General features: G+C 39.9%; 1 protein-coding gene across 1 annotated transcript; it reads left to right on the forward strand.

The window, feature by feature from the left end:
* The first annotated feature begins 7,373 nt into the window (after positions 1 to 7,373).
* mkrn4 (makorin, ring finger protein, 4) lies at positions 7,374 to 21,514 on the forward strand. Its single transcript, XM_088330621.1, is given in 9 exon segments — positions 7,374 to 7,610; positions 11,925 to 12,047; positions 12,124 to 12,350; positions 15,215 to 15,279; positions 15,345 to 15,586; positions 15,658 to 15,765; positions 17,524 to 17,623; positions 20,724 to 20,859; positions 20,862 to 21,514. Coding segments are annotated over 9 exon segments (1,071 nt in total). The 5' UTR covers positions 7,374 to 7,575; the 3' UTR covers positions 20,897 to 21,514.
* Positions 21,515 to 22,367: the final 853 nt, after the last annotated feature.

The raw sequence follows: 22,367 nt of genomic DNA on the forward strand, positions 1-22,367 counted from the left end.
CTTCTGTATTTGAAGGCTTCTTTCCTTATTTTCTTTGTAACTTCAAAACCCAGTGATCTCTTCTCCCTATTTTGAGTGTCTACTAAAGCTTAAACTATTTTTATTTTAAATTATATAAGTTATCAAATATATTTCCCTGCACTTCCCCATGAGCATATTAGTATATAAAAGGAATGAGAAAATGGCAAACCACTGACATGGATGTACGTTAGTGACTCGGCTGATGACCCGACGAAATCAAAGATACTGAACAGCGGCATGCTTTTTTCACAAAGATCAAATTGGTCAGTTACTTGCGGCACACGAGACAAGGTCTCACGGCACGCTATTGTGCCCTGGCACACTGGTTGAAAAACACTGCAATAGAGTATCAATTTTCCATGTGGACAGACAAGCCATAGAGCCGTATGTAAAACGCATATGATCTGCACAAGTGGGACACATTTTACCGTATTTTCCGCACTATAAGGCGCACCGGGTTATAGGGCGCACCCCGAAAAAAATAGTTTTTGGTCCTATTTTTGACATAGATAAGACGCACCGGATTATAAGGCGCTACAATGGGAACGTCGACAAAACAGTCAGATAGTTAAGTCCAATTTATTACCCCCTTAACATTCCCAAAGCTTGCAAAGACGCAAATACGTGTCGAGAACACGTGCGGATGCGGTGTCCGTAAGATGTCACTCAAATGCATCGTTCTATCATTCGGAAGGTTAAAGTCTTGGGATTCAAGAAACGCTAACCATTCCTTAGTATCTATTTTCTTTTTCGCTCGCAACTTTACTGTGCATATGACAATAAACACTTGGAATTGAGTTTAATTTAAAAATAGACACTCCATTCCATCCATTATCTACACCGCTTATCACAGAAACATCGAGTTCAGTCTGAAACAAGATACAGGGACAATATAAACCCCGAAGTAGCTCACCAAAGTCGTGTTCATAATAATGTGCAGCCAATGTCCTCTTATATCCGTGAGGGTAGTAAATCCAGTGTAACCGCGGTGTACTTGTCCCACCAAAGATCCACATTCACGCTGGACTGGATGATGAGGTTTTTATTATTACAGTTTCTGCAAATGGATGAGTCACAACATTAGCTTTTTCTGCTGGGTCTGATCTCTTTGTAGTTCTCTCTGGTAAGACTAACAACAAAGCATATCAAAGAGCTTTCTTTTCAATTTGATCTCTTTGTTGTTCTCTCTGGTAAGACTAACAACAAAGCATATCAAAGAGCTTTCTTTTCACTTTACAGAAAATACATTTTAGAATATCACAATACATTTTTACATCTTCACATTTTAACAAGATACTTTTAACAAGAGATCGTATAGTGGATTTTTAACGTTTACAATGAATTCAACATGTTTTTCTTTAGTCTGAATTTTAACCAACATCATCGTTTTTAATGTATATGAGAAAATAGGAATAAAAACAATAATGAGTATAAAAGTGGGTACAATTTACCTGCAAATGGATGAGACACAACATTAGTTTTTTTCTGCTGGGTCTGATCTCTATGATCTCTACAAGGGGAATTAATATTTAGTAAAACAGAAACAAAACGAAAATAAACCTAAACAGCTTGACAATATCAATCACATTACTATGCATGGTGAGAGATTTGTCAGCTGGGGTTATAATGTTTAAAATTAACTTTTTTTGTGGAGCACCAAAAGATATGTCTTACCTTTGTAGTTCTCTCTGGTAAGACTAACAACAAACCCCGCCTCCTGGTCACATGTTAGAAGCCAAAACCAGAACCCACCCCATACCAGCAGATGGCACTGTTGGACTCAGCATTGCAGGACATTTACCAAAAACTATACACATATTTCAGCAGGAATTTCAAGTCAAGTCATTTTTATTTGTATTTTCAATAAAAGAAAAGTTATTATTACACCCGTTACATAGATAATAAAATAATTTCAAATACAGAATAGAAAAAAATGCTTTCTCTATGCCGTCAGCCACGTGCCATAAACATTCATCTTTTTTGGCCAATTGCAGGCTTTGTGTTGCCGTTTAAGCCAATGCCAGCCTGTAAATGATAAAAAGGATCCGCCCCCTTTACCTTCGAATAAGTTTAGCCAATAGTGATCGATTCAAATGATGATTGACACAATGGTTAGCCAATGAAACGCCGGTAAATAAATCCCAGCATACACAGCGGACTACTTCCGTTCGGGGGGAAATCTAGTCGGCGGCTGCTGCATTAGTTGCAAGACTTTGCGACTTAATATTGATCCATAAATAAGGCGCACTGTATTATAAGGCGCATGGTCAGCTTTTGAAAAAAATAAAGGCTTTTAGGTGCGCCTTATAGTGCGGAAAATACGGTAGTTGGATGGTGGAGACCTGCTTTTAATTTTTTTCAAGGCTTTTAGCCAGGTCTAATTATTTGTAATTGTTGATTATATTTGTCATACGAGATCGTCACTACAATATCCTAATGGTTGTGACAATATTTCCTCCTGCTCGGTTTACCGAATACACCAACTTCACATGAGTTCTTGTAATGCTGAGATACAGTAGGCATATTTCACAAGCTTATTTTAAAATTTGTTATTTTTCTTCAAAGCATTTTTGGGGTAACATCTTGCTTCCAACGCAGGGTCATGCTAGTGTCTGAAATAACGTCTGGACGCCCGGGGCGTGCATCTTTTAGGTCGGGCGTACAACTTACTAAACGCCCAAGTGGCCGACAACTTTTTCTCTTTTTTTTTTTCAAATCAAATAAAACATTTGCTTTATTCCGATTTCGAAATCTTCGTCCGTTTGGAAATTTCGGAATTTCAGTTCGTTTGGCAATTTGCGTACACGGCAGCCAATCAGCAGCTCCGGGCAGTGGGCAGGGGACACCCTGAACTGGTTGCCAGCCAATCGCAGGGCACACGGGGACAGACAAGTCACTCACTTATTCACACCTAGGGACAATTTGGACCGGCCAATTCACCTGAAATGCATGTTTTTGGAATGTGGGAGGAAACCAGAGTGCCCGGAGGAAACCCACGCAAGCACGGGGAGAACATACAAACTCCGCACAGGAAGTCTGGAGCTGGATTTGAACCCACGCAGGAGGTTCCCATGACATGAACTGTGCCGCACAAGTGCTAACCACTGCGCCGCCCTGCTGCAGTAGATATATAATAAACTTAATTTTAAAGTGTTGTTCTGTTATATATACGGATTATCAATCCTTAATACTTTGCAACAATGTTTTTTGGGGTTTTTTTTGCGATGAGTCGTCTTATTGTGTTTCAAGTTGGGAAAAATGGGGCAGGCAACTTTTCAGAGTTGTCTGCCCTGGAGTCCGCTAACTTTTTGTCATGAGTTTCAGACACTGGTCATGCATTTGCTTAATCTTGTGTTGTGTGACTATATTCCGCTGACCTGGCATAATACTCGCCATTCTTTGCATTCATTTAAAACAGACACCGCAAATTACATAGAAAAGTGTGATTGAATGTACCGGTAAAAGAAAAAAAAAATCAGTTTTTGTAATCTACCTCTTTCCTAAAATGTGCCAAATGTTTATCCAATGACTTGAAATGATCATTTTACACCTCTTTTAATAACTACTAGAAATGTTTTCCCCCTCGTGCATAATATTTTGTACCAGTGATTTGTTTTTCCAGTGTTGGGACTAACGCCTTAAAACGGAGGAACGTGTACTTGGAATGCAGTTACTTTTCTCGGTAACTCTCATTGATAAAATTTTAAAATTCTAATGTCTTTAATAATAATAATAATAATAATAATTTCCTTGTATTGTCATTCTGTGTAACAATGTACACAGAACGAAATGTCGATTACACCTGACCCGTTGTAGCGAGCCGATGCAGCCGCAGCCAACAGAGGGCGCCGCCGACCACTTTTTAAGTCTTAGGAATGACTCGGCCGGGGCGCGAACCACCGACCTCCCAGTCTCAAAGCGGGCGCCTTACCATCTAGGCTACTGAATACTTCACCTCATGCAAATAATTCATTATAGTGTCCTCAGATCTTTAAAATCTTACTTTACCTATGTTGACACATATCTGAAATCAGCTGATTTAAATTCTACTCATAGTGTACGACTAAATACAATTACGGGAGATGATGAATTTCTCCTAATGTAGATATTCTCCCTATTGTATATACTCACTTTTAAGTTAAATTTACAATTATAAAATAGATTATTAGGCGGAATAGCGGATGGGTGGTTAGCGCGCAGCCCCAAGGTGCAGAGGTTCAGGGTTCAAGTCCAGCTACTGTGGGGAGTTTGCATGTTCTCCCCGTGCTTGCGTGGGTTTTCTCCGGGCACGCCGGTTTCCTCCCACATTCCAAAAACATGCATGCAAGGTTGCTTGACAGGTTCAAATTGTTCCTAGGTGTGAATGAGCGAGTAGCCCTGCTACTGTCTGGCAACCAGTTCAGGGTGTCCCCTGCCCACTGCCCGGAGATAGCTGGGATGGGCTCCAGCACCCCCGCGACCCTAGTGAGGATAATTGATGCAGATAATGGATGGATGAAAATAAAATACTAAACTCAAGGTCCTGGCTTATATGCACACAAGCAGAATGACACCGGCGTTGCCAATAGTAGATTGGATTGGGCTGCCTAGACAGGAGTTTCAGTACCCAATTTGGCCGCCAGGGGCTGTTAAACACCCCATGAAAGTAGACCACACGAAAGCAGATTTTTTATTGATTTTATTGGAGATACCTTGACACAAAAGCTAGCTGAAGACAATTGGAGAGGCCTTAAAAAGATTTTTTTAAGAAAATCTGTGTTTTGGAGACTATGGGTAACATACATAAACACACACAAATTGGGATTTATAAAGTAGTCTAGATTAAATATCTGGTTGTGTGTCACCAGTAGCAAAAGATAAGCAAAGTGTGTTGGGTTGTGAGGTGTGCCTTGTGTCAAGTCAAGTCATGTTTATTTGTGTAGCCCTTAATCACAAAGAGTCTCAAAGAGCTGCACAGATCAAAGACTATTGCAAACTATTATTACAGACTATTAACCTACATGAATAATAATAATAATAATAATAATTTCCTTGTATTGTCATTCTGTGTAACAATGTACACAGAACGAAATGTCGATTGCACCTGACCCGTTGTAGCGAGCCGATGCAGCCGCAGCCAACAGAGGGCGCCGCCGACCACTTTTTAAGTCTTAGGAATGACTCGGCCGGGGCGCGAACCACCGACCTCCCAGTCTCAAAGCGGGCGCCTTACCATCTAGGCTACTGAGCTGGTAAGCCAAATGATACACATATTATCGATAAATAGATAGAGATAGATAGATACTTTATTCATCCCTGAAGGGAAATTCACATTTCCAGCAGCATCCCTGAGCTGAGAACAGTACAATAATAAAGCCAAAAGAATACAATATACAAATACCCAGTGTGACGTGCAAATGCCCACTGTAGCGTGTTATATAAAGTAACTAAATAGTGCTACACAGAATACATATTGCAGTAAGATTCGGTAATATCCAATGTAGGTGGTGTGGTTTAATGTGGGCCTTTACTCTGCCGGGTGGAGTTAAAGAGCCTCATGGCATGAGGAAGAAAAGATCTCTTCAGTCTGTCCGTAGTACAAGACAGTGACAGCAGTCTGTCGCTGAAACTGCTCTTCTGTCTGGAGATAATGCTGTGTAGTGGATGCGATGGATTGTCCATGATTGACCTCAGCTTTTTCAGTGCTCGTCTCTCAGCTACTGTTGTTAGGCTGTCCAGCTCTTTGCCCACAACAGAGCTCGCTTTCCTAGCCAGTTTATTGAGACGAGAGGCATCCTTCTTCTTGACGCTGCCTCCCCAACACGCTGCCGCATAGAAGAGGGCGCTTGCCACTACTGTCTCATAGAATATTTTCAGGAGCTTTTTGCAGATGTTGAAGGAGGCCAGCCTTCTGAGGAAGTAAAGTCGGCTTTGCCCTTTCCTACATAGAGCTTCTGTGTTGGCAGTCCAGTCTAGTTTGTTGTCCAGCTGCACACCCAGGTATTTGTAGGTCTGGACAAATTCTACACATTCTCCCTTGATGGTTACAGGAACCGTGTGAGTTCTGGTTCTCCTGAAGTCCACCACCATCTCTCTGGTCTTGGTGGTGTTTAGGTGCAAGTGGTTTGCGTCGCTCCATCGGACAAAGTCCTGAATCAATTTCCTGTACTCCTCCTCCTGCCCGTTTCTGATACATCCCACGATCGCAGTGTCGTCGGCAAACTTTTGCACATGGCAGGACTCAGAGTTGTACTTAAAGTCCGATGTATATAGAGTGAATAGGAACGGAGAGAGAACGGTCCCCTGCGGAGATCCTGTGCTGCTAACCACAGTGTCCGATGTACAGCCCCCCTGTTTCACATACTGGGGTCTGCCTGTCAGGTAGTCAGTAATCCATTCTACAAGGTGTGAGCTAACTCCCATCTCTGTCAGTTTCCTACTCAGTAGCAGAGGCTGTATGGTATTGAAGGCACTGGAGAAGTCCAAAAATGTAATTCTCACAGCCCCCTTTAAATTAAATCCATTCACAATTTCATTATATCATATTTTAACAATATTATTAATTATTTGGACGACTTTTTACTTCTCCTCGAGTCATATAATTCCGAAGTAATAGTATTTTTACTTGAATTTTTTTTTTGTTTGAACAATTTTATTGACACTTTTAACATCAAATAAAACAATGTGAGGTTTGGACAATTTTTCTCGACACTTTTAACTGCAATTAAGCATATTCACAATTTCGTTATATCATATTACAACAATATGAGGTTTTATCGACACTTTTAACAGCGATTAAATCCATTCACAATTTCATTATATCATATTTTAACAATATTATTAATTATTTGGACGACTTTTTACTTCTCGAGTCGTATAATTCTGAAGTAATAGTATTTTTATTTGAGTTTTTTTTTGTTTGAACAATTTTATTGACACTTAACAGCAATTAAGCATATTCACAATTTCGTTATATCATATTACAACAATATGAGGTTTTATCGACACTTTTAACAGCAATTAAATACATTCACAATTTCATTATATCATATTTTAACAATATTATTAATTATTTGGACGACTTTTTACTTCTCCTCGAGTCATATAATTCTGAAGTAATAGTATTTTTACTTGAGTTTTTTTTTTGTTTGAACAATTTTATTGACACTTTTAACAGCAAATAAACAATGTTTGGTTTGGAGAGAAAAAAGCAAATAAACAATGTGAGGTTTGAACAATTTTTCTCGACACTTTTAACAGCAATTAAGCATATTCACAATTTCGTTATATCTAACAATATGACGTTTATTAATCGGCGACTCGAACCTGACTATTTTAAGAATAAAAGCTCGTGATACACAGTGCACAGCTAAGATAAGAAAGGTGACGTTCAAAGGTGGACGTCAGATTTCTATTGGCTCGTCAATTCGTTAATTGGTGAAAAGAAGAAACCCCGGCTGCACACTATTAAACCAAACAGCCGGAAGGTGAACCACGACGGCGGGGATCGCCAAGTAGCAGTAAGAGGCTCCTACGCCGCCACAACAAGCCCGGCGTCGGTTGGCCGCTGCGGGCATGGACCGCTCGCACTCATCCGGTCGAATCTGTCGGTAAGCGTTTGAAGCCGAACGTAATTCTTGTAGGACATTCATCTACGGTAAAGTCGATAAAATGTCACTTTTGGCACATGGTCTTTTGTTCTAGCACATGGCGGACATTGAGAAGTCTATAAAGACACTCAAGGGCTTCATTTGAATAACTCACATCGAAGTTTAATCCGTCAAAACTCACTTATGTTTATGAGACTTTGTTAAACCGGAAGTCCAACTTTCGATGTAGTCTACGCTTTTTCGTTTGTAAACAAACATGGAGGTTGTGTTTATGAAGAGCACGCGGCGCCACGAGGGAAAAGCAAACCACACTAAAGTACGCGAATATTTAGTGTATTCTTGGCGTTTTGTGATGAAATTGTAGCCATGTTAGTGTGGCATCTCGCGGCAGTACGTATTCCAAGATTCTAAGCACTGAAACGCGGATATTTAATGTCCTCATTGAATAAGTTCTGAAATTTTGGTTTTGTTGAGGACCAGGGTTGGGTAGTGTTACTTTAACTGGATTACTTTCAATTACTTTTGGATTACTCCAATACCAAATATGCTAATAAAAGAAACTAAATATGAATCGAATGATGACTCGCAACACGTGGTAAGCTTTCTCTCCTGGCTTTGATCGCTTTGATCTCCGGCAAAACGAACATAAAATGCGACAGAAACAATGAAAATAAATCCAAACAGCTTGTCAACATCATTTTTGCCGTTCCATATATTCCGTTACTCCCCAAGCCTGCACAAAATGTAGTCATTTTATTCGTCTCATCTCTCATCTCATTAGCCGTACCGCTTATCCTCATTAGGGTCGCGGGGGGCTGGAGCCCATCCCAGCCATCTCCAGGCAGTGGGCAGGGGACACCCTGAACTGGTTGCCAGCCAATCGCAGGGCACACAGGGACAGACAACTCATTCGCTCATTCACACCTAGGGACAATTTGGACCGGCCAATTCACCTGAAATGCATGTTTTTGGAATGTGGGAGGAAACCGGAGTGCCCGGAGGAAACCCACGCAAGCACGGGGAGAACATACAAACTCCGCACAGGAAGTCTGGAGCTGGATTTGAACCCACGACAGGTTCCCATGACATGAACTGTGCCGCACAAGCGCTAACCACTGCGCTGCCGTGCTGCCCCATTTTATTCGTATTTAGTTTATTTTGTCTTTTATTAGCATATTTGGTATTGGAAGTAATCCAAAAGTCATTGAAAGTAATCAAGTTAAAGTAACCCTATCCAACCCTGTTGAGGACACGTCCTCTATAACGGTGTTTTTCAACCAGTGTGCCTTTTAGACATTGTCTTGTGTCCTGCCGGTGTTATGCCGAGAAATGCACCCTTGCCAAAATTTGCATCCCGTGACGTTGGATCATTTGTACTATAAAAAAAAATTACACCGTTGCTGTGACAATGTTAGGCACAGAATGATCTGTTTTTTTTTTGTTTTTGATTTTTGAATAACTTTTTATTTCTCACACAAATTCTGACAGAGGTTTGTTTCCACCATCATACATCAACACAAAACATATACACTTGACACACCCATAAATAACAGAAGGAACTACAGAAAAAAAAATGTTAATACAATACAATCAATAAAATAAAGATGGGTGGGGGGGTTAGACATCAAGTAAAATTTGTGTGATAGGCTTCAATCTTTTCTCAAATTGAACGAGTTTCAGTTGAAGTCTTGCAGTGATTTTATTTTTTCCATAATGTACATTTGCTTTAATTTGTCTCTCCATTGTTTTATGTCAGGGGGTTGTGGTTTCAGCCAGGACACTGTCATTTCCTTTGCTACCAGAAGCATAACCTTTAGTATATATTTCTGTTGACCAGACAGTAATTCTTGTGGCAAAATTCCTACCACGTAGGCCATTGGGTCCAACCGCAACTCCCAGCCAATAATTAATTTTATTTCTGTCTGGATACTTCTCCAAAAATTTAATATTACAGGGCAATTCCAGAAAATATGTGTAAAGTCAGCACGGCGGCGCAGTGGTTAGCGCTTGTGCGGCACAGTTCATGTCGTGGGTTCAAACCCAGCTCCAGACTTCCTGTGTGGAGTTTGTATGTTCTCCCCGTGCTTGCGTGGGTTTCTTCCGGGCACTCCGGTTTCCCCCGCAACCCTAATGAGGATTAGCAGTACGGCTAATGAGATGAGATGAGATGTGTAAAGTCTCCGACCCCCCCCCCCCCCACAGTTACGCCAACATAGATTTGAGGTATTTATATATTTTGAAGTGATCGAGAGTGTATAGAAGAATCACATTTTTACTTTCCATTCAAACTCCCTCCATGTGGGGCTGTTGGTTATTTTGTGTCCCTCTTTCAATGTTTTTTCCCATTCGTTGTCTTTTATCACATTAGTTTCTTGTTCCCATTTTTCCTTAACCACCATGTCATCATTACTGAGATCCATTCTCAGAGCTTTATATAGTTTTGATATAACCCCCTTTATTGATTGTCCTTTTTGAATATGATATTAATAATTCCTCAACTTTAGTTGGCTCCTTACACATTTTCCCCCATTCATCATGTTTCCGGGGGTAATGCCTTAATTGCAAATATTTTTAAAAATCATAGGGGATGATCTGTTTATTCAAGTAAAATACAAAATACAATTATTGATGTGTTACGTCTCGTTTGGCGATGAGAAGTCAAATGCGTTCGTCTCCCTTTTATCTGTTGATTTGACAGTTCATTTCAGCATAATGTGAATGTGTTTAATTGCTGTTAAAAATGTCGGTAAATTGTTAGAAAATGATGTAATGAAATTGGGAATATGTTTAATTGCTGTTAAAAGTGTCAAGAAAAAATGTTCAAACCTCACATTGTTTATTAGCTGTTAAACGTGTCAATAAAATTGTTCAAACTAAAAATAAGCTTTATGGTAGAGTGCATAACAGTTTCAACACAAGTGATTTGAGTAGAAAAAGGCAAAATAAACATGTTACCCGCTCAAAAGTGATTTATATACGGTGTGCATTACCATTCGATTACATTCACAACAAATGCAAGACGAAGTGGTTTTGGTTATATGTTCACCATTACATTCCCGAAAAGTGATATAAAACAAGGTAAAAGTGGTTATAGTAGCGGGGAGATGCAAATCTCGGCAGGGGTGCATTTCTCGGCATAACACCAGAAGTTCCCCAATTTTATCTTTTGCTTAAAGCGGCCGTTGTTCAGTATCTTTGCTTCCAGTGATCAGCTGTGGAACATTAACATTATCTACACCAGTAGATGGCAGCAGATTGTAACAGACACTTCCCTACTTACAAACATTGGTTTACGAACAATGGTACATATAAACATTTTTCGGAATGTCGAAAAATATCTGGACATGGCTGTAAGTTAAATTTTGTACTGTATCGTGCACCTCTTATTAGAGTACAAGACAGTACTGTAGTGCAGTGTTTTTCAACCTTTTTTAAGCCAGTGCACGTTTTATACATTAGACCTAAATCTTTTTTCTTATCGAAAAAGTTGTCGGCCACCCGGGCGGAGACGTTTTGCATGTTGTACGCCCGACATAAAAGATGCATGCCCCGGGCATCCAGGCAGACGTTATTTCAGACACTGCTTCTAGTGGTACGAAAGACTTATTTTAGTTTTTTTTTTTTTTTAAAGTGATTTGAATACTAGGAAAACATACTATCATACCAATACATTTTATCCCCTCAAAAATCATAGGTCAAGAAGTTTATTTATTTTACATGGTGGAGTTCCTACCTTATGTCGCCGCCATGTTTGGCAACTTGCTGGTACGCTGCACTCTGTGGCTCTTGTTTTCATTTGCATTAGACAATACAATGACATTTAGTGGTCAACTTCATACACTAGGGTTTTAAGTAAATTCATGGAATTGGATGTCTGTTGGGTAGCACGGCGGCGCAGTTCTTAATGCGTGTGCGTCACAGTTCTGAGGTCATGAGATCGAACATCCTGTGTGGAGTTTGCATGTTCTCTCCGTGCTTGTGTGGGTTTCCTCTGGGCACTCCGGTTTCCTCCCACATCCTAAAAACAAGCATGTCAGGTTAATTGGCCGGTCCAAATTGCCCCTCGGTGTGAATGAGCGAGTGAATTCTTTCCATGTGTGCCCTGCAACTGACTGGCAACCAGTTCAGGGTGTTCCCTGCCCACTGCCCGAAGATAGCTAGGATGGGCTCCAGCACCCCCCGCGACCCTACTGAGGATCAGCAGTGCATATAATGGATGGATGGATGGACGGATGGATGTTTGTTAACTTGCGAAGCAATTAAAAGTTGGACCATGCAGACCAAAAAAATTCAAGTATTTCTACTTGCATGCAGGCATTTCCTGGCTGGTTATTGCAGGTATGGGTCGAGATGCCGTTACCGTCACGAGTTTACTCAGCCAAACCAGGTGTGTCGCTACTTCCAGCGAGGTACATGCTGGGAAGGTGAACACTGCAGGTAATAAATTGTGCTTTTTGTTATTCTTGGTAGAGTCCTGGATGTTACTCATTAGGAATTAATTATTCCCTCCTAGGTATATCCATGTCCCCCAACCGGAAGGTGGTGCTGATGTCACTGGCCGAAGACCGTCAGCAATGTTATCCTCCGAATCTTCAACTGCTCCCTCATTCGCCTTCACGGTTCCATCCGGCCGAACGGTTTCAGAGACATTTGTTAATACCCAGACAGATGGCTCAAGGTGTCGCTGTGTCACACCCAATTTGAACATCGGCGTCAACAATTCTGAGAACCGATTACAAGGTGGGTGGCAGTTTATTTTGATTTGACGCGTGTGCTAGCAGTTTAAATTCTACTATGAAAATGGTAAAAGTCAGAAAAGGACTATTTCAAACGCTGTCTAAATACCAACCGAAACCCCTAAAATGATAAAGTTGATTTGAAAGCATCGGAGAATTTCACTTGCTTGCATGCGCAACAAAACGAGCCGCAATGATTGTTTGAGCCAGAAGATGACGTCAGCCAGTATAACAGTTTGAACTTATGGACACAAACCTTTACATTTTGAGTGACATGCTTGTAAAGGTTTCCATGTTTCTCAACAAGTATTCTTCGCTCTACCATTGCCCTCTTCGTGAATAATGGCAGTTGGCATTAGTTTGTACAAAAGTGTCCTATGAAGCGTCATCACACCCAGAAGGACAGGTTCGTGCAAACAGGGCACTATAAAATCTACTATTGCAAGATAACAAAAATGGACCCCGCAAAAAGCAAGGGAGCATTTCCCAGCGGTAGATTATAGTGGGTAGTACTTCCTACAACTGAAAGTAAGATACCTATTACTGTAATTATTACCCAACACTTATATGGGTTGGAATTTGTCTCAAAAACAAAACATTCATGATTTACACCAGATCTAAAAATCGTGCGTCTTCATATATCTAGACACTAGATTAAAAATTGCACGTGTAAATCACAGATACACAGTATTTTACTGCAAAATACATAATTTACTCTGGTCTTGGTCTTTGGGGCGGCAGTAGCTCAGGAGGTAGAGCGCTCGTCTTGGGATCAAGGGATCCCAGTTCGAATCCCGGCTCGTCCGTGTTACATGTCGAAGTGTCCTTGGGTAAGACACTGAACCCCTAATACCCCCAATAAGCAGGTTAGCGCCTTACATGGCTGCAAGGCCGCTATTGGGAAATGTGGAGCACATTGTAAAGCACTTTGGGAAGTCATTGACTTGAAAAGCGCTATATAAATGCAGATCATTTCATTTCATTATGCTTTAAATAGTATCGAAGAAACAAGAGAATTTGCTTTGAAAGTGCTAGAATTTGGCCACAAAAAAAGGTGTACGAACTCTGAAGGTGCTAAAAACAGTCATGTTGCAGATAAGTCTGCCCATGCACTTTTAAAATTGATCAAATACATTTAATACTTACGAATGTATAGAGTAAGAGTACAAAACATGTATTGAATCTTGTACTCTTGTGTTTAGAAGTGATGCATTTTCTGTTATCTACAGAACACATTAGTACTCTCATAATGAACAAAAAATGTGCCCATGTGCAGTTCCAGGGTAATGGTGCTAAGAATTTAGTTTCATTAGTCATTTCTGACAAAGGTTTGATCCATTTCAATGCATTTTACTCTCCAACGCTACTATTCAGTTCGAGTGGTCAATACTATTAGCTTCTGTATCGATCCGATTTAAGTAAACACATCAGGTATCGATGGATACCGATGGCTTTTGCTTGGAAATCTCACGATTATTTAATAATTGAGCCCCTATCCCCTTGAATTAGTTTACAAAACAGCATATAATTGTTTTACAATGCAAACTAACAGTATAAAAAATAAAAATATTTTTATATTAATGACAATCATAATGCCTTCATTGCACAATGTATTTGAAAATTAGGTCAAAGTGCTATTAGTTTAAACTGTACAGTGTAAAAACCTTGAACAGTATAAAAAAATTAAATACTAAAACTTGACAGTAAGAGTCAAATAAAGCAGCAATGTAAAAACATAATGTATTCGAAAGAATGCCTTATAATCCAGTGAACCTTTGTAGAGCCGAAAATTCTGTAAATTCATCAAGGTCTAATTACCACAAATTGCTTGGACATACAGTAACAATTTATAAATCGATTTTATTTTGGTTGTGAAAGCAGATTCCCTAATATTTATGAAATACGTTTGCTATCTTTTGTTTTACTCTCATGCGCCTCAAAGTTTGATGCATTTTTTTTTTTATATAAAATCTTTTCCTATCTACCCTGGTCATATCCCTCGAGGGGGGTGACCGACTGCAAGACAAACACATACAAAAAAAGGGGAAAAGTGCCAAAAAAACACAAAATTTTGTGGACCACGGCCAACCCAAATGCCCAAACACCGCCTTACATTTTGGAGACCTAAAAATTTTGATTATGTGTGCTATTCTAAATATTGCATGCTAAAAATTGTTAACTGTAATTGGTCTCTGAACAGGGTTTTATCAGTCGATCAAACAGGTTATCCTGCATCCCTAAATTTGGTAAGGTTTAGTAATTATTTTCATGAAGTCCCTTGATTGGCTCATAGATATTGTACGACTGACCCAAATCTTTTGGTTTGCAATTTTATTTGTCCAAGTAAGAAAATGCGGTGCATTTGGTGACGTTCTTAAGATTTATTTGACGTCCAACCTGAATTTTTTTGTTTTTGTAGTGAGTTACTTCTTTTTATTATAGGCTATACAAATAAACACGGCTTTATTCTAAATGCCTTAGTGTAATGAGTTGCTGCCTGAGATTAAAATGAGCTGTGTGTAATATTAAGCGCCTCCTAGTGGCACAAAAAACTTTCATTACGTAAAGAAAATGATATGAATACTAGGCAATAATACACTTTTAAGTCGTATAGGGATAGATTTTGTATTTTTTTGTATTTTTGTTTTTTTAAACATTAGACACCCCAACTTGAAGTCACTGCCATGTTTGTCTGGCATCTTGCTGCTACGCTGAGCATTATTTGGCACTGGCTTCCGTTTGCATCAGACAATACCGTGCTGTCTAGTGTTCAACTATTGCACACTGGGGTTTTAAATAAAGGATTGGTTTTAAGATGTGTTGCAAGCTTTTCTGGTGATTGATTTTCAGCATTCATCTTTATTGCAGATGCTCGTTCCCCAGTATCCACAAGGAGCTCTGAACAGCGTTGCCCAAATACATGTGGCAAAGAGGTCTGTGATTTGATAAGAATAGTTTTGGGTTTTTTAACTCTGAGACTAAAGTTGTTTTTGGACAGGCTTGCCTGTCCAGTGGCACAGACTCTGTTGGTGCCGCTGCAGCCTCGAGCAGCGACGGGACTCTGGATGTGTTCCTCAAGAGTCAAGATATCATCTGTGGAATATGCATGGACAAGGTGTATGAGAAGTTGGACCCCAGGAACCAGATGTTTGGAATTCTGCCCAATTGCAGTCATGCCTTCTGCCTTCAGTGCATCAAGACATGGAGGAAAACCAGAGATCTGGGGCAAGATGTTGTCAAGTAGGTTACACCATTTACGGATTTAAATCTTATTCATCCAAATCTTCGGGCTAACAATTGTTCTGTTTCAGGGCCTGCCCACAATGCCGGGTGAGGTCAGCCTATTATGTGCCCAATAAATATTGGGTAGAAGGACAGGCAAAGGATAAGCTAATAGCGGACTTCAAAGAAAAACTCAAGTGAGCTGATCATAATCTCTAATGTTGGGCGGCATTAGCTCAGGATGTAGAGCGCTTGTCTAGGCACAGAGAAATTGACGGTTTGATTCCTGGCTGCCTCTGGCTATCGGTGTGTAAAGTGGTTTGGGAGGTCTCCACTGACTTGAAAAACACTATATAAATGCAGAGCAGCAATTGCATTTAAATATCATGCCAGACAAATAGTGACATTTGAAAAGTTGCGGCAAGATGGAGTAAAACCCTAATATTTAGTAATAATAAGGTTTTTACAGCCCCAGTATGTATCTCATGGTGGAAAGAAACTTCATTCATTAAAAAGTGATTTGAATAATAAGCAGAAACAAACATTTTTAAATATCAGTTGTCCGTAGCTGGTTGAGTGACCGGTATGCGTTGCTGCGCTAACGGGAAGAGGTACTTTATAATGGCAATACACTATTGTTAGCTGTGTATTCTAATGTATTTTCAGTGTGCCATCAAGTCTCGGATCGACTAACGAAAAGCTGCTCATTTTTATTTTAGCTACAACAGCACTACCTAACTTATTGGTAGCTACATTGAGTATCTGTGACTCGTCCCTAATTAACCTAAAATTGCTCGGAAATGCATAAAATGTACCTAGTTGAAAAAAATGCTCACTGCAAATCCTAGAGTACTTTGAGGACTGCCCGTCCCTCGGATTAATGCAGACATCAACCGTTATCTACATCAAAAGTTATACGATATGCAGGGATCAGAATTTTCCGCTGTTTTTGAACCCCAAAGGCATTCCGACTTTTTCACTTTTTCTCTTGCGTAGGGGTGGGGGGGGGGTTGGGTGGTTTCCGCCCTGCTTTATTCCTGGACCCTGGCTATTTCAGCTGAAAATGAAAATCTCCATTCTGATCCCTGGATATGGGATAATATGCCAAATCGGGCTTAGAACCTTGCTGTTTACCACAGCAAGAAATCTCCATCGTAAAAAGGCGTAATTTATATTTTTCTGTTGTGGGTAATATTTTTCAACTGCTCTGGCGCTTTTGCCATGCATCATGGCGCTCATACTTCTATACTTTTATTATAGTTAATGTCGTTTGCCTTATTGGAACCCCCCCCCCCCCCCCTTTTTTTTTTTTTTTTTTTTTTTTTTTAAACACCAACAGACACTAAATAATGCAGTGTCCCTTTAAGCACCCAGTAAATCAAAAGTGCAAAGCTCAGCCCAGTTCAGATAGACTTCTGGAGGTGAATGCGGTCATAGTGCTCTTTGGCCCTCCCTAGTGGCTCCTTGGAAGTTTTTTTCAACAAACCCAGGCCCCAACAACCTCAGTCAAGTAGAATGCCCGCTAACGCCGGGCCATTTTACTTGTTGATTTAAAGGAATGAGCAAAGATACATGAATAAATGTGGACTGGGAGATACATCTTTTTTTAATTTTACATAACATCAAGGGTGATTAGTCAATCTTCTATGGGTGCCCATTATTCTATTGTCTTTTTTTTTCATTTTCATGTTATCCTTTTAGTAGAGAAAAGTGTTTTTTAGCAATCTATTTTGATGGAACTCCATAACACAGTAATGTCAAGTGCCAGTTTGGTCAAATATTAGTGTCCCTTTATTGGTCCTCAATTCAAATTTTGGACGTATTTAACACATGGAGGAATAAAGACCACAAGCATTTCACACCTTAAATATGTACATATTTCATGCACAATACTGTTTGATTCCATTTCTGTGAAACTGAAATTTACATTTCCTAATGTTTATCTACCTATATAGAAAGCAAAGCTGCAGTTACTACGCTCGATATCGATGCTGCCCCTTTGAACCCGAGTGTCTTTTCCGGCATGTCAGAGCTCCACGCCGCAGGTCATACCTGGTACGTATGCTTTAGCAGTTAAACCGCAGTACCAGCATTTTAGTTTTTGTGTCGGGTGTGTGGGACATGCTCCACCTGTATTACTGTACTAGTCTCTCAAAGTCTAGCATCCAAATCCTGCAGCTGATACAAAATTCTGCAACAAGGCTTTTAACAAAGAGAATACAATTGGATTACCCAAATTTCGGCTGACACACACTGGCTCCCTGTCAGTTTAAGATGTGGTTTTAAGGTTCTGGGATTGTACAAATTTTGCATGGACTTGCCACCTCATATCTTTTATATATATATAATTAAGGAGCGACTGATATGGGTTTTTCAGGGCCGGTACCGATTATTAGTATTGGGAGGAGGCAGAGAGCTGATATTCATCTGCTGTAAAAGCGTAAGATTTTTAATCATGCCAAAAGAAAAAGAATATTTGTATAAATTCAAATTAAACTTTAATTGTACTCTGAAACCAGTGGTTAGCGCGTGTGTGGCACAGTTCTGAGGTCATAAGATCGAACCTCCGGTGTTAAGTTTTTGCATGTTCTCTCTGTGCTTGCGTGGGTTTTCCTCCGGGGTTGATTGGCCGGTCCAAATTGTCCGTAGTTGTGAAATGAGCGAGTGAGTTGTCTGTCTCTGTGTGCCCTGTGACTGGCTGGCAACCAGTTCAGGGTGTCCCCTGGCCACTGCCTGAAGATAGCTGGGATGGGCTCCAGCACCCACGTGACCCTACTGAGGATAAGCGGTGCAGGTAATGGATGGATGCACTCTGAAACCTGTTACAGTAAATGCATTAGAATTTCAACACAACTAACATGACTAAGTGTGGTATTCCTCTGTAGTCTGCCAAAGCAACACAATACAATGTTTGTAGAGTGTTTTTACTTTGAAAAAATTAGACACTGATTTCAAATTAAATTCAAACATTAGTTTACACAGCAAAATCCAATAAAACCAGGGTCTCATTCACAATACTTCTCTGGTTACAGCGATCAGTGAACAACTACTTACAAAAACATGCATTACAATAAGGCTACTATAGAAATCCTACTTGTGTACAACTAGTCGTGGTCGTATATATTGGTGCTTAGCTTCATTGGGTCGCCTCCAGGGTTGGTGGTATTTGCAGGAATTTGTCTTAATAATTTATAAACGATGGCTTTTTGGTTTTAGTCACGTTAATCAATATTAATAAACACATCGTACAGACTACGATCGTAACACTTGTTCAATTGGAAGCGCGGCGCTGAGACGCATAGGAAAAACGGAGTTCGCTATCAGGTGAAGGGGAGAGACTGGTGTTTCCTGCTTCTGTGTTCGTGTCGCGGCACGTTGACATTTCCTTGACATTTCAGTCAAGGGTAGTCACGAAGGTGGAGAGAAAAAGACAGAAAATGTGAAAAATCTTAGTGACAGTCCTAACTCTCCCTCCAGTCTGTGACTGCAAAGGGTGGGCTTTCTGCTTCAGTGACTCCGCCCCCGTCTATTATCCAATCGCAAGGCGAGGGGTAGTGCCCTTTTCCACAGTACTAAATACAAAACACTGCTGTAACGTCTGCAAACATTTTTGACGCCCTTCTAGAAGAGAAATTAGTCTGTTTTTGGCAACATTTCCCAAGTACAGCGTAACATGAGCAAAACGAGAGATTTCCGGTAATATATTAAAACTTTACAACGTCATGTTTCAACCACAAATCAAGTCAAGTTATGCATCTGGCATCATTGAACAGCAGAGGAAGTTCTCTCTTAAAAAAAAAAAAAAGCGACACTTAACGCATCATCAGCATTAATGTCAAGTCTCTGAAGTATCCTTTAATTTTCGATAACAAGCGTTAGCTATTTGGGATGTTACCATGGCAATTGCCAATGACGACACAGACAACAATACTCGCCTGCGTTTCAATCTGGTACTATTCTCTACATTACGATTGCCATGGCACCGTCATCTGGAAATGTAGGGCTCACATTTTACGGAACGCAGCCCTCATTTGCATTTTCTTTCAGAGCAGTAGTAAATAGGTGCTCATCCATGTAATAGCCATTTTGATTGCTCACATTATCCGGAAACGGGTGACTATATAAAATATTCGACTTCCGCTGCTTTTCAAACCAGATGTATTTATATTTATCAAAAATGCTACACTTCTCTTTATGTCATCAGTGTAAAACTTCCATTAATCCTCCTGGAACGCTGATGATTGAATGCAATTTGGTCTGTTACTTTGGAATCCGCCAATGACAAAATACAACTTTTCACGTCAGTTTCATTCTGTCTATTCTCTACAGCATAGTTGCCATGGTGCTGTCCTCGGGGCACACAGGGAAAGACAATTAGCTTGCTTATTCACACCTAGGGACAATTAGGACCGGCCAATTAACCTGAAATGCATGTTTTTGGGATGTGGGAGGAAACCGGAGAGCCTGGAGGAAGCCCCCGCAAGCACAGAGAACATGCAAACTCCACACAGGAAGGCTGGTAGCTGGATTTGAACCCATGACCTCAAAACTGTCGCCGTGCCACGATCTCTAAATCATGTCTTCATAAATGCACACGCAAGATTAAAGACCGCTTGTAGAAATCCGTTGTGGTGCTATAAAATACATAATACCCACTGAATTTCTTTTAATGGTACTGGCTAAAATTGAAAAATTGGCTTTGAAAGGCCTAAAAAAGTGCTAGCTTGATCATGTAAAGGGTGTACGAACCCTGTTTCGGGTGGTTATGATAAGTGAATGCAATTTGGTCTTTTACTCTGGCAAATGACAGTGCGACAATCTTTCACGCCTGTTCAATCTGGCACTATTCTCCATGGTGCTGTCGTCAAAAAAAATGAAGCTCCCATTATGCGCAACGCAGCTCTCATTTGTGTTTTCTTTCGACGCAGTAGTATGTGCTTTGTAATCGCCATCTTCAGGGTTCATAATTGTAATGTTTTTAAGAATGTAAAATAATTTTGCGTGAAGCCCTTGTAAATGCTTGACCTTGTTGCCATGTTGCACATGTCTGCTTAAAAATGGCACTGTACTCTGGTGGCTTTGCTGTTACATTTATTCTCTTGTGATTAATGGCAGGCGGCATTAGTTTATTCGGGAAAATCCTTATGTTTTTCAGTTCAACACGGATGAGGACGAAGACAATTACGATTATGAGGACGACGATGACGAAGATGATGACCGGCTCCTCAATTTCTTCATAGCCATGACTCTTCTTCCTGCTGACGAGGACCAAGACGTAGAAGATTGCAACTTTTTATTCCTGTTTTCCTAGCCAAGGTTAGCTTTTGAGCTTCTCGTTGTCCAGAATATTCTCCGCGTTGTAATCGATCCAGAACAAATTGTCCCCACAATGTGATGTGGCTGCATTGTGTGATCAACCACTTGGACCTGTATTGTTTTTTTGGGGGGTTTTTTTTTTGGAGTGAGATAGTTCATTGTTTATTCAGCAGGTTGTTACTGATTTTGCTATTCCACTTCCAGAGAGAAATTAACTCTATTTTTCTTGCCGCAGTGGACAGTTGGAGCAGTCGTTTACAACTCATTTTTAATGACTGCGTGCTCTAGCTGCAACCATTCAGAAAGGATAAATCAAAACGAGTTTAAAGGCCTGTTGCAGCAGTTTTTAGGGTCCTTCCAGGGGCTATGGTGATTAAAACTTGACTTGAATGACTCAAGATTTAAGTACTCTGAAACGAGTATCTGGGAAAAAAAAAAGTTTTAAAAATTGTGTGGAATTTTAAATTGGCTAAAAAAAAAAGTGAAATGGAACCCTTTATGCTTTATCTCCAATCCTGATGGATATTCCTGCCTCATTGTCACTATTAAAGTGTTTTTATAAATTCCTTTTAAAAGAAATTGTACTCATGCACCCAAAATAAAACCTATTTCACTGTTTGTGTCTCTGAACGTTTTGCATTCTTTCAATTTCTTCTTGTACATCAGGCGTACAACTTAAACGTCTCTGAAAAAAAAATATCTTTTTTTTTTTTTTTTTTTTTTTAAATCCATTTTATTCCGATTTTGAAATGTTTGTTTTGGAAATTTAGGTTTGTTTCGGAATTTCGGTCAGTTTGGCAATTTGCATACTAGAAAACCAATCCCAAGCCTGCCTCGAAAAACTTTGTGCTTCCGGATTTTCCCGATCGTTATAAGATAATTTTCCAAAAGAGACGCACAGAGAACACAAGAAAAATGGATAAGTGGTTAGGAATCGTTAAGATTTGTCAATTTAATGGCGCTCTTACTCGTGATATTGCGGTAAGAAGTTTTCCATTGTGTGACGTCATTACGCACGCACTATATTCCGTTTTGCTAATTGTTGATTGCCATGTATTGAATGGAGCCATGTTCTTGTTTGCTGTTGAGGAATAAAAATGCTTAAAGGCTGAACCACAATGTCTGCTTATCTTCTCATGCATATGGAAACAGCACACTCTGACATATGCTTATCTGGAATCAAGCCAAAACCTCAGCCCCAGAAGATTTAAAAGAAGCTAACGAAATTTATGAACGTACATTAAAAGTATCGTGGATAGAGGAGTTTGTGGCTTGTAACACCATCTACTGTAGAAATATTATAAAATGCTTCTAAATAAAAGTGCAGTTATACTATAAAAATACTACAAAAATATAACTAAGGTAATAATACCCCAAAAAATGGAAAACATACTAGAAGAAATTGTACGAGAGAAATTCTACAAAAGTATTCCTGCAGAAATGCTGCAAAAATACTGCGATGTGGTGCTAGGAATCCAATGGA

This window comes from Urocampus carinirostris, chromosome 3 (assembly GCF_059441175.1).
Source record: "Urocampus carinirostris isolate Australia breed hairy pipefish chromosome 3, RoL_Ucar_1.0, whole genome shotgun sequence".
Classification (NCBI taxonomy): domain Eukaryota; kingdom Metazoa; phylum Chordata; class Actinopteri; order Syngnathiformes; family Syngnathidae; genus Urocampus; species Urocampus carinirostris.